Raw genomic sequence first — 12,741 nt, 5'->3', positions numbered from 1 at the left:
CTCTTAGTCAGAAACCTTTCTCACCCCAGGAGTGAGACAAGGAATGAGCGACTCAACCCGCCAAAGGGTGATGACCTTGGGGAAAGGAAAAGGGGTTAGCGAGAAACACTTTCTTTCCCCAAGACGAGGCATCACTTTGAGCGATCGATGTCAAAGTCCTTTATGCACTTAGCGCTAGAGCGACAGAGAAAGCTAAGTAAGGACTAAAGAGCGATCACTGATGAGTTGTCGGTAATTGGCTAGTAGTGCAAAGCAGCGCACGAGGACTGTTAAACACCAAGCTGAGGGAATAGCCAGTCGTGATCAAGCAGATCGCGCTAAGCCTAAGCTGGTTAACACTTAGTCGTGCGCAAAGTAAAAGACGAAGCTCAAGATCGCGCTAAGCCTAAGCTGGTTAACGCTTAGTCGTGTGCGAAAGGAAAGGTAAAGCCCAAGATCGCGTTGAACCTAAACTAGCTAACAATTAGTCGCGCACATAAAGATAAGTGAAGTTCAAAGAAAATACAAAGAGAAATTGAGCAGTTAAAATCAAGGTATATCACCAGAGATGTTCATACAATTGTCAGTTACAATGAGTTGAATGGTGCAGAAACGTAAGGTTACAGAATGAAGCTTTGTACAGAAGAAGTCAAATTTACAAAAAGGAAGAGATTCAGGGAGTAGGAGGCCTAAGTTTTCCATCTACCACCGAGTGATGAATGCTGAATTGTGAAAGGTCCAGTTCTGGGAGGACGCAGCGGACTTGCTCGAGCGCCAGCTCGAATCCATCGATGAGGGAATCAGCGCCCACGTTCATCAAGTCCTCTTTCTCCGCCTCCAGACTTCGCCTCGAAGCCTCTGCAGCATCCCTCTGCGTGGTGAGGGCAGCAAGGGAGGAGGCAGCTTCAGACAGCTTGCCCACTGCCTCCTCAAGCTTCCTTTCAGCAGCAGCAGTTGCCTCTTTGGCAGACTTGAGCATCTCCACCCGCTGAGAATCCTGTTGGCGTAGGGAGGCGTTCTCAGCCTGTAACTCCTCCACCATCTGACTCCGTTCGCGCAAGGAAGAATTCTCAGCCTGTAGCTCTACCACCTTGCAGTCCAGAGGACCAACAGTCTGCCCCATCAAGATCTCGATCTTGATGGTCTCCTGGACCTGCATCAAATACTCCTTCCTGGCCTTCTCCACCATGCCTCGCATCAGCTCAACAGACCCCTGAGCGGCTTCAAGGTCACTTTGCAGCGACTCCTTGTCGTGCTCAAGTTCCTTCACCCTTTTCTCCAAGGCTTTCTGCTTGCGATGCTGGGTGGAGAACTCCAGCGAGAGCACCACCTGCTTGGCAAGGTGTGCATCTATCTCCTCCCCGCTCCAGTCGACGAGCTCCCCGTTGCTGATGTGCTGTCGCACCATGGAGATAACTCTGCTGAAGTTCTCATGGTTGGCCCCAGTGTTGCTTGGGCGCGAGCCGGACCCACCATGTTCAGCATTTGCGGTGGAGATTGGTAGTGGAGGCGGGGCACACTCGTTTTGAGCAGAAGCACCCCCAGCAGGGTGAGCGGATGGACCAGGTGATTGGCCTGCTGGGGGGGAAGTTGGCGGTTGAGAGATTGGGGGCGATTGTTGGCAAGGAGAAGGTGGGCATGCGGGCTCTGGGGCAGGTCAAGTAGAGGGAGGGGGAGGTGGTGAACCTTCCTCTATCTCCACCACCTCGATCTCTCCAGGCTGGAGAGACGAGACCCCCTCGACCACTGGCATCTTCCTCTGGCGGTGAATGAGGGGGGAGCCAGAGCTTTCCTCTTCCACTGAAGCAGCAGCAGCAGCAGGTACAAGCGAAGAAGCCTTCACCAGTCTTTTCCTTTTCTTCCCTTGCTCGGGGCCTTCAGCTGGCGCGACCGAGAGTGGAGGGGCTTCAATTGGCTCAGTGGTGGAAGAGGAAGAGCCAGTCCCTTTGGTCGCTCGGCGTTTAGCAAGCTCTAACACCGCCAACCTCCTATCTTTCCCTGACATTGAATCTGCATAGGCAAGAAAGGGGAAAATTAGACAGCTAAGAGACGCAAGCAAGGTGAAACGTATAAGAGCATGCATGAGGAGGTATAAGTGTCCTAAGGGGCAGCAGAGAAAGAACTACCTATATATTTTTTCAGAGAAGCCACATCAAACTCATCCTTGATGAGGCGAGCGGAGTCATACTTAGCCCCCAGGAGCAGCCCACACAGCTCGCGCTCGTAGGGGGCCATGGTCTCGAGGTCCTTGGGTTTTTTAAATTGAACCTGGGGGACCCAGTAGAGGGGGTACCCCTCGAGCAGATGAGGACTTTGTGGGGTGGCGGATATCATGTAAAATCTGCCCTTCCAGTCTTTGAAGGACTGCTGGTACAGGCCCAGTAACACCCGTCCAGCAACCCCGTTCAGGCTGACCCAAAACCTATCTCCTGGTTTCTTCGCCTCAAAGAAGTAAAGGAACACCTCCACCGAGGCGTTGTGCCCAAAGTGGTTGCACAGGATCTGAAACGCCCGGATGAAGGCCCAGGCGTTGGGGTGGAGTTGGCAGGGCGCGACGTTCAACTCCATCATCAGCTCTTTCTCGAAGAAGGTGAAGGGGAGTCGTAGCTTCAACCTTTTGAAGATCGCGGAGTAAACAAAAATGAAGGGCACCCCATTGGTGGCCCTGTCGTCAGCGCAAATGGGCATCCCTCGGGGAGGGATGCGGACTCGGATGTGGAAGTCGTTTTCCCTGTCTATGGAACACGAGGGTTCGTCCGGGTCGTGGCTCAGGAGTGAGTTAAGATGGTCCTCAGGTAGCAAGATGGACGTTTCAGATAGCAACGCCAGAGGGGCCCAGTCATAGACCTTGGCGTTGTCATGGAATGAGGTGACAACAGGCGGTGGCGAAGCTGGTGCACTCACGGAGGGTTGTGCACCAGAAGAAGAGGCAATGACACGAGCGGTCTGCTTCAAGCGAGCCATCGAGAGATAGCTGCAATGGAGGAAAACGAAGGGTCAGAAATAGAAGGGGAGAGAGTGATGGATGGTTCGGTGAAAAACAGAGAGAGGAAATGAGAGAGAAATGCCCAGGTAAAGGAGAAAGAAGGGGAGGCAGAAGTCAAGGCGGAAACACGAGAAAAACCCTAGCGCGGGTTGAGAAGAAGAAAAACAGGGAAGATGGATGCATGATAACTAGAATGATAAATGCAATCGGTAAAGGTAACCAAAAAGGGGCCAGGGAAAAGAAAAACCATACCTTTGAATGATCGCAAGAGATTGGGAAGCAGAGAATTTGAAGAAAGATGGGTGCGCAGAAGAGAAGTTCGCAGAGAGTCTGGGAGTCGAATGAAGAAGATGAAGGAACAGTGGAAGGGCGCGCCAATTTGAATGAAAGAAGCGCTAGCGACGCACAACGCTGGCCGTCGATGGCGCCACGTGTCGCGAGATTAAGAGAGGAAGTCCAAACGTTAAAGAAGCAGCACGTGAGGTGGCACGTGAGGCGGCCCCACCTGCCACGTGGACTGAAGGCACGACCACTTAGTCTCTTCGCTGAGAACGAGTTCTCGACTCGAGACTGGGGGGCTTGTGATCCGATCGGTCATCGGTAGTCGATGACGTCAGCATCAGAGAACCGTGTGGACCACTCGCAGGGTGACACGTGGACCAGGTGGCAGAGAGGTAGGGGGACGATCGCCAAGAAAGGTGACCGGTGGTCAGTAACCAAGTTACCACCGACAGATCAGGCGGCAGAGAGGTCGGGGGATAGATCACCCAGAATGGTGATCGGTGGTCAGTAGCCAAGTGACCACCAGCAGACCAGTTCCCAGACTCGCGCTTGGAGGCAGAGCGCGAGTAGCGAATAAACACTGATCAGTCATCGGGTGTATTGTCATCGGGGTCTCGTGTTACACGCAGTTAAACTGGGACTAAGGTTCCCAGCGAGAGCGTTACGCATGGACCTCGCACGAGCACACCTCAAGGAATCATGCACGAGAGTGGCCTGAGGGAACTAGTAAGCCAGTCGATGGTTGGTGATTCCCTCAACCCATTACGTGCGTGTCATCCTGAAGGGTAAGTCGCCTACGCAGAGAGTAACGTTTGGCGAGTGCGCCTAGACCAGCCACACCCGACGTTCTCCTAAGAGTATGCAATTTACCCAGATAAGAGAAGCATCCTAAGTTACTCCGCAAGGGCGTAACTTAGGCAGACAAAGAGAGGCGCTAGAGCCCTTCCAGTAAATGACACGTGTGTGGTTAGATGTGAGTTGCAGGCCTCCACGTGTCATCATCTGAGAGGGGTGCGGTCCAGACAAAAGAGCACTCCGTACCGCTAAAGGTACAGACAGGCGCAGACATGCGCAGACTCTCACGCTCCCCATTGCTGATTCTGAAGGTACGCTTTCTCTGAAAAGCATGACAGGGTTCTGACACATGCCAGAAAAGCATAACAGAATTCTGTTATGCTTAGAAGCAGGAAAAGAGAGATAAAAGGCAGAATCAGAGGGAGAGTGGAGGGGGGAGAAAAAAGATAAACGAAAAACAGAGTGCAAGTTTTTTCTCACACACACATTACTAGTTTCCAGTTTCTGGTGGTTTTGTTGGACTAACTTGATCGTCGGAGCGCAAACGGCCGCTAGAGGCGCCGTCTGTGTGTTTTGCAGGTCACATTTGAAGACATCTGAAAGAAAGTTCAGAGGGTGATTCTTCAGGAGACGCAGTCGCGAAGACAGGGCAGAGAGTGCCACGAAGCGATTCCTCCACGTTTGAGTTGCCGGCAGGATCACAAGGCCTGGAGGGCTTGTGTGTGCAAAGCAGCATTTCTAGCTTGGGCACGCCAGTCAAGGGCCACGGCCAAGAAGGCTCCCAAGTAGAAGGGCATTCCTTCCCTCCTGTCAGAGCCTTCTGGCATTGATCCCCCGTTGAAGCCCCTCATCAGATGCATGATTGGAGGAGGGATGGCAATAAGATCGGGGGCGGCAGAGACGGAGGCAGGAGCAGAAGAGACCTCTGCCAGTGGTGGAGGTGGAGCAGATTCGGCCCCTTCGCCTCTTTCCTCTTGGACTATTGTGGGAGGGAGAGAGGTAGCACTAGGGGGGTTATCCCTGAAGGAATCCCCTCCCTGGGGTGATGCCGCTGGTGGAATGGGAACCCTAGCAGCCTTTCTCCTCTTGAAGACTAGCCCACCGTCAGAGTCTTCGTCATCGGAGAGAATCTCCAACACCCTTTTTCCTTTGTCAAGGGGGGCTGGAGCAGGTGAGGAGGCCACAACCAATGGGACCGCGGCGATGGGTGGAGGAGAATTGGGTGTTTGAAGTGTTTGGGGGGTATGTGGAGGTGGTGAAGATGGGCCTAGTGGAGTTTCGGTGATGGTTGGAGTGGGTGAGGGTGAGGATAATAGGAGGTTTGGGTCGGTAGTGGGGACGGTGGAGGCGCCAGCTTTGGCAGTACGAGCATCCTTCAGTGCTTTCGCCAAGACCATCCTCTTAGAGGAATCCATCACTGATCCTACATCCAGACAAAAAGAACAGAGGTTAGAGCCACACCAGATCAAACACAAGGCGTCAGTTAAACATGCAAATCACAGAATGCCACTCCCATCGTCGACGCGGTTAGCCACAAGGCACGCAGGTAAATGAGATGTAGAGAGTACAGATAAACACTTAGCAACGAGGGAAACAGGTGGAGGAGGCCAACAGAGCAAGCACGATGCAATAAAACATAGATAAAAAGGGCAACAAGAGAGGAGCCTCCCTAACAAAGTAAGTGGATAGGGTGTGTGCGTTGTACTCACACGCTATGAGCTTCAGCGTGTCGAAAACGATCCCCAGGCCAGCCAAGGCCTTGCACACCCCCCTATCAGCAGAGGACAGCTCATCTAGGGCCTTGGCCTTGAGCAACTTGGGATGCTCTGTCCAATATAGTGGGAAGCCGTCCAAGGCTATGGGGTCATGTTTGGCGCAGCACACCCTGAAGAATTTTCTCTTCCAGCCTTTATACGAGTTCTGGAAGAGGGAAAGGAGGATCCTGCCAGCGATCCCGGAAAAGCTCACCCAGAGGCTTTTCCCTTGCTTCTTCACCTCGAAGAAGTGTAGGAAGACGTCCACAGAAGGGAGGACGCCTAGATATCCACAAAGAATCTGAAAGGCCCGAACAAAGGCCCAGCTATAGGGATGTAGCTGGGCAGGGGCCGTATTGATCTCCGTGAGGAGTTCCCTCTCGAAGGGTGTGAACGGAAGGCGTACACCAACGCGTTTAATTACAGTTTGATACATGAAGAAGAAGGGGTTTTCAGTCCTGGGTCTGTCATCCGCACACTCCTGGCCTGCCGGGACGAACGGAAATGTGGGCATCGTGGGTGCGGCAGAAGGCATTGAAATTGTACAAATGGGGGTCACCACGATGGTTCTCCAAGTCCTGAAAGGTCGTCAGGGTGGTGCATTCATTTTAAAGATCGTCAGGGGCCCATGTATAGAGGGCCTTATAGTCGGTCTTGGGGGGAGAATTGGACCTTGGTTTCAGGCGCACCATGATGCGGATAAATAGCTGGAGAAAGAAGAAAGGAAAAGGGTTTTAACAAGCGATGCCAAGGCAGAAAGGGGAACAAAAGCCTAGAAAATCCCACCCACACGAAGAAACCCAGAAAGGGGGAGAAGAGAACGAAGAAGAACGGAGGAGCGAAAGAATACAGAAATGCAGAAACATAAACAGTCCCAGGCAGTTCGTCCATACATTATAGTCATGCAGTAAAGGGAGTCAACAAGGGTAGGAAAAACCGTACCTTTAAGGGTCGAAGGGTGTGGTGAGCGGAAGCACGAAAAGCAGAGATTGCGAGAGAAGAAATTCAGAGAAGATGAACAGTGCGAGAAGGCAGAGAAAGTGGATGAAACAGTGGTTTCGAGCACGGAGTTTGGGTAACTTAAACGTTACGAGGAGCGCGAGGGGCAACAGGTGGTGACCGTGCGATGATGCCAAGTGTCGCAGGATTAGGCGCTCACTGGGAGCGCAAGAGACTCTTAGGGCTAACCGCGTGATGAACCACGTGGCGAGCGATTAAGCGTGGCCCTAAAAGGGGTTGCTTTCCCCGTTTCAGAGGATGTCCAATCAGCCATTAAGGGCACCCCAATGGTTCAGAGAATGTCACGTCAATAGTTCGAGAAGTGTCACGTCACCAAAGAATGACACATCACCAGGGTGACACGTGGATGGCGTGGGCGAGACCTTAGTCTTTGCGCTGAAGACAAGTCTTCAGCTTAAGACTGGGGGGCTTGTGTACCGTCCCGTATCCGGGCGTTGACAAAGTCAAGGTCAAAGTCAACGTCGGGGTCAAAGTCAACATAAGGCGTCGCCTAGGTGAGGTGACGCCAAGTGCAAGCATCGCCGAGGCGGGGCGTCGCCGAGAGGAAGCGTCGCCAAGGTAAGGCGTCGCCTAGGTGAAAGCTTCGCCATGTCAAGGCGTCGCCCAGCTAGGGTGTCGCCAAGGTCAAATGTCACAAAAGTAAGGCAATCACAGTGTTGCTCCCCGATACCCATGGGTAGGAAAGACCATGGAGGGAGTGACACCGTGGGAAGGCCTCAAACCCCGATAACCCGGGGTAGCAATAAAGAGAAGAGAAGAGAAAGGTGGCTTCAAGGCCATAGTAATAGCGCCAGTGTAGAGCAGTCTGACTCGTGAAGTGCCCATGCCGCCCCAGAGACGCCCTTGGGATAGTTACGACTCATGAGAAGGGTCACGCCCGGGGGCAGCCAGGTGCAGGGTACGAGAGGAAGGTAGATACGCTCTCAAAGTGAGTGACTAGAGGTTTGGGGGCATGAGTTGGCACCAAAAAAGTCACCCCTTGCGCAGGTGCACTCCCAGGTAGGAGGACTCACACGAGGAAATACCCCCAGATGGGGTCACGGCGCTGTGAGGCCCTCCACGTGTACAACAGCCAAGTCAGAATAGAAATGCCATTTTGTCAGGTACAAGGTAATTAAAGTTATTTAATACAGTTTCCGTTTCGAGCATTTAAGGTACTTTAAATGCTCCCAAGCGGTTTAAACGCCTTAAATGCGCTGAACGTTTTATAATTAAATGCGCTTTACGACGCTTTGAATGCGGGAGTAGCTTAAATAGCTCCTTGAATGTTGGAAACGGGGTTCGAACTTTTGGCAGACTTTCTGAGAGTACATTCTAGTTGCTTGCTCGAGTCTTGAGACTACGCACAAGGGACTAGAGAGAGAGTGGTTGTTTGCCAGAGGGAGAAAAGATACACAATACACAGTTTCTTTTGACCACCTTCAGAGTGCCAGTCACGGTGCTCCGATACGGAGGTGTAGAGTTTCGGTGTTTCTTGCTAGCTGACTTGAGCGTTGGAGTGCAAACGGCCGCTAGGGCGCCCTTTTGTCCTTCTTTGCAGGAATCCACAGGTGACCAGTGGGAAGGAGTCCCTAGCTGACGGGTGAGGTTGTGCACAAAGACGTCCCAGGTCAACCGGCCGGAACAGTATTTTTGGATCTCATAAAAAAGTTACTGCCATCTGTGAGTCTAAGGATTTGACATCGTTAACCACAACCTCCTTGTTTGGAAAGCTTAGAGAACATGAGTTGGAGATGAATAGACTCAATGTTCAAGAAAGTGAAGACAAGCATGTAAGGAACATAGCCTTGAAGCTGCCAAGAACAAAAATAAGCAAGACTCAAGTGATGGAGAAACTCTAAGTTTGCTAACCACAAAGTTCAACATTTTTTTGAAGAGAAAGCGCAACAAAAAATGAAAGATATGGAAACAAGAAAACTAGTGATTTTAATCCTAACAATTACACTTGTTTTGGTTGTGGAGAATAGGGGCACATGAAAGCTGAATGCCCAAATAAAGAAGGCAAGGAAAAGAAATCAAGCAAGAAAGGGAAATAAAAAAAAGGCCTACATTGCTTGGGATGAAAATGAAGTCTCCTTATCAAGCTCCTCATCAAGTGAAGATGAAAAAGCCAATCTGTGTTTGATGGTAGAAGGAGAAGATGATTCAAGCAGTGTAAGTTCTTGTGCCTCTTTAAATGCTGAAAACTATAGTCAATTCCTTCAAGCTTTTAAAGAAACTCATGAGGAGGCTAACCGATTGGCTCTATTGAACAACCGGTTGAAAGGGTTGAACAACTGGCTTGAAAATAAAGTCAAGACACTTGAAAAAGAATTGGAAAATTCAAAAACTGATTTTGAAAATCTTGAAATGTCTTGCAAAAAGTCTTCTTGTTTGTGTCACTCAAAAGCTGGTGAAAATTGTAAAACTATTGAGAGTAAAGTCCACTATCTTGTAAGAAATGTGGATAAACTTTCAAAGGGTAAATCTAACTTTGAAATTGTCTTGGCATCCCAAAAATGTGTTTTTGGAAAATCTGGTTTGGGGTTTAATCCTCAAAACAAGAAAAATTGGATTTCAAAACTTCCGGAAAAACAACCCATTGAAATATCGAAACAACCGGTTCTTACATGTTTTTACTTCATGAAGAGAGGCCACTCAGTTAGATTCTGTAAAATTAGGAAATATTATGTTCCTAAAGGTATTATGAGATGGATTCTGTACCGCCCTGGTAGTCGGGAGTGATGACATGGCATCCTGCTACAGTATAGGCGTGTTGGCAAGGCGCCAGGCTGGCAGAAGGGAAGGAAGTCGGGGGGCTCGTGAAGCCGCCAGTTATTAAGTTGGCGTGTTCCGATCTCCAGCATATCAGAATAGGCGATCACCGGGTTAAATATGAAGTCGCCAGATGTGAACTCAGGCGACCAAGCAGTTGGAGATCGCCGGAGAAAGCACATCGCCGAAGATGAAGGAGAAGCAAATTATGAAGGCGGCCGGCGAGACCACAGGGAAGGTGTATGAGGACACCCTAACTCGCCAACTCCAGTAGAGATCGCACTCCCAAGTTAGCTATGCACTGGGCAGTACCATGCATAAGTAACTTAGCCAAAATGAGAGTAGAAGCAGCACCAAGTCAAGGAGGCTCCAGATGATGGCACGTGTACGACTGGATGCGAGCCACGTGTCCAGGTCTGTAACTGCCAGGAGAGAGAAAATAACCAGGTATATAAGAGTTCTCAACAAACTTTCTGAGGTACGCACGTTCAGTTTATACTCTTTACGCTTGCGAGTTGTAGAGCTGACTGTGAGAGAGGATTTGCACGGTTCTTGTTCTCTTAGTATTTGGTGATTCGGTCACTGACTTGGGCGTTGGATTGCGATCGGCCGCAGCGGCGCCGCTCTGTATCTTTGCAGGTTCTTGAGGTGGATCTCGAAGAGGAACGGAGGTGAGAAGCGGTGCGCACGTCGATCCTTTGACGAGGCAGTTTCCAGCGTTCCGGTCAACAGGCAGGATCAGATTCCCAAAGGTTCTGAAGTTTCCAGTGATAAAGGTGAATCAAAAGGACCGACATTTGTAAGGGGACCAAATCTTGTTGCTTGAATTTGTTTTGTTGCAGGGATACTAAGAGAAGCATGGGCTCTTGAGTTATTAGATCAAGCTTTTGGAAGAAAAGGATTATGTCTGGAATTGAGTTAAGGTTTTGTACCAGCTTAAGTCTTCTTGAAAGCCAAAAGAAGCTTTCTTGATAGTGACGCGTGTACAGCTGGATACGAGCCACGTGTCCAGATGTGTAACTGTCAGGAGAGAGAAAGTGCACAGGTATATAAGAGATTCTAACGAACTTCTGAGGTACGCGCGCGTTTTAGATTACTTCTTTTACGCTTGCGAGAACTAGAGTACGCTGAGAGAGAATCTTGCACGGTTCCAGAGAGTTCTTGAGTTTTTCTCTTAGTATTTGGTGGTTCAGTCGCTAACTTGGGCGTCGGAGCGTGATCGGCCGCAGCGGCGCCGTTCTGTCTTTTTGCAGGTTCTTGAGGCGAATCAAGGCGAAGGACCGAAGCTAACACGGCGCAGACTCGATCCAGATCTAACGAGGCAAAGTTCTTGCGTCCTGGTCAACAGGCAGGATCAGCAGGGATTCAGAATTCGTGGATGAATTCTCTCCAACTCGGGGAGCATGATGGAGATAAAAAAGAAGAGGATTTTACTAATGGAGGAAGAGGCCATTCACCCAAACATTTAAAGTTCTTCCTTCTAGTCTTCTCAAAAATTAAAGAAGAATTAAATAAAGATAGGATCAAGCCCAAAGCCAACAAGAAGACTACAAGCATTCAAGAATGGGCTCCAATTAATATCTTTCTTTGTAATTTATTTATATATAAATTTGTAAAACATATAGGAGTAGTGTTTAGGAAGGTACTAAGAGGGAAACCAAAAAGACACCTCTTTTGTAAGTACCTTAGGCGTTAGTTTTTAGGAAGAAACTAGAAATGTGTCTCTTCACACTCCTTTAGGCACTAGAATAGAAGGAGTTAGAAGGTGACCTTTCAAAAGATTCTCTTATAAGCTTCTCTTGTACTTTGTGACCGGTCTTCCTCATTATAAAAGGGAGGCTTAGGTCTTTGAAATAATAAGATTGATTTTGTGAGTAATGAACCTCTACCAAATTGGTGAGTGATTGAGAGAGACTTGTGTCTTCTTCTCTTCTAGTCTTATCTTGAGTGAATTCTTGGTCTCTCAAGTGGTGGCAACAACACTCATCTTGAAGCCAACCATCCTTCAAGTGGTGTGCACATTCCCAAGAGCTCCAACCACATAAGTTTCCCTGTCCTTTTCATCTTCTTCTTCCATTTCCATTCCAAAACAAACTCTAAAACATGTCTTAGTTGTTTCTTGTTGATTCAATCGGTAGAACTTGTTTAGTTTGTGTTTATATTCAGTAGTTTGCTTTAGTTTTTTGTTCTTGTGGTTTTAATTGTGTTTCTTGGAGTTTCAATCGTGCATTTGTGTTCTTCCTTGTTTCAATCAGTTCACATGTACAAAAAATGGGTTTCTATATGAGTTTGGATTGGTTCTTGTGATTTGGTGAGTTCTTGAATGTTAAAGAACATTGATCCAATTCTTAAAAAGTGCCTAATCATTTTCCAACTCTTATTGAATCCATAACATATCCCTCTCATGTTATTGGAATCACATCATTCCTTGTCGATTTCAGATTTGGTTAAGGCAACCTTTTAAAGAACGAAAACATGGTTTGTGGAACAAGGGATGAAGATAGACATGATGTTACACACATGTCATTATTATCTAGAAGATATCACAACCTTACTAAGAAAAATGTCCAACTCGACTATGTGATTTATGCAAAGGTTTAATCGAGAAAATTCAAAGTTTGATGTTCAAGAGATAGTCACCCACCCACCATGGTCGACAAACAATGTCATATGTTAGATTAAATGATTGGTGGTGTGGTTGTTGACACTTTCAAGCTCTTCGACTTCCTTGTTCTCACGTTATAGTCATTTGTTTGTCTTGTCATTTACAGTTGATTACATTCATTGACTCCATGTACAACCTCCACATTATTGAAAAGGCTTATGAACTCCAAAATTCATCCAGTTTGAAACGAGGATTATTGATCTACTTATACATGACCAAATATCATACCTGACCCCCAAATGTGTAGCAAAGAGTCAGGAAGACCAATCACTACTTGTTTCTAAATTGAAATGGATCAACCAATTCAGAACAAGTCACGAAAATGTTCTTATTGTCGTAATAAAGGTCAAAATAGGGGGAATGATCCATTTAGACAATTAAATGTCATGCTTTGTGTACTGGCCAGAATCTCGGTCATCCGCACCAGAGAAAGACATCGGACATCGATGGACTGATAGCAATAGCGGGCCACGTAAGCAGGTACCCATAGATAGAACGAGTTAACA

The 12,741-nt window shown here is 48.5% G+C and overlaps 1 protein-coding gene across 1 annotated transcript; it reads right to left on the bottom strand.

Moving 5' to 3' along the window:
• Nucleotides 1-652: 652 nt before the first annotated feature.
• LOC137824848 (uncharacterized) lies at nt 653-1,168 on the bottom strand. Its single transcript, XM_068630525.1, has one exon. The coding sequence runs from the start codon at nt 1,166-1,168 to the stop codon at nt 653-655; it is 516 nt and encodes a 171-aa protein (XP_068486626.1).
• Between the last annotated feature and the right edge of the window lie 11,573 nt (nt 1,169-12,741).

The sequence above is a fragment of the Phaseolus vulgaris genome, chromosome 8 (genome assembly GCF_000499845.2).
Source record: "Phaseolus vulgaris cultivar G19833 chromosome 8, P. vulgaris v2.0, whole genome shotgun sequence".
NCBI lineage: Eukaryota > Viridiplantae > Streptophyta > Magnoliopsida > Fabales > Fabaceae > Phaseolus > Phaseolus vulgaris.
Note: the sequence above shows the minus strand (reverse complement) of the source record. Positions and strands in the feature narration are given on the sequence as shown.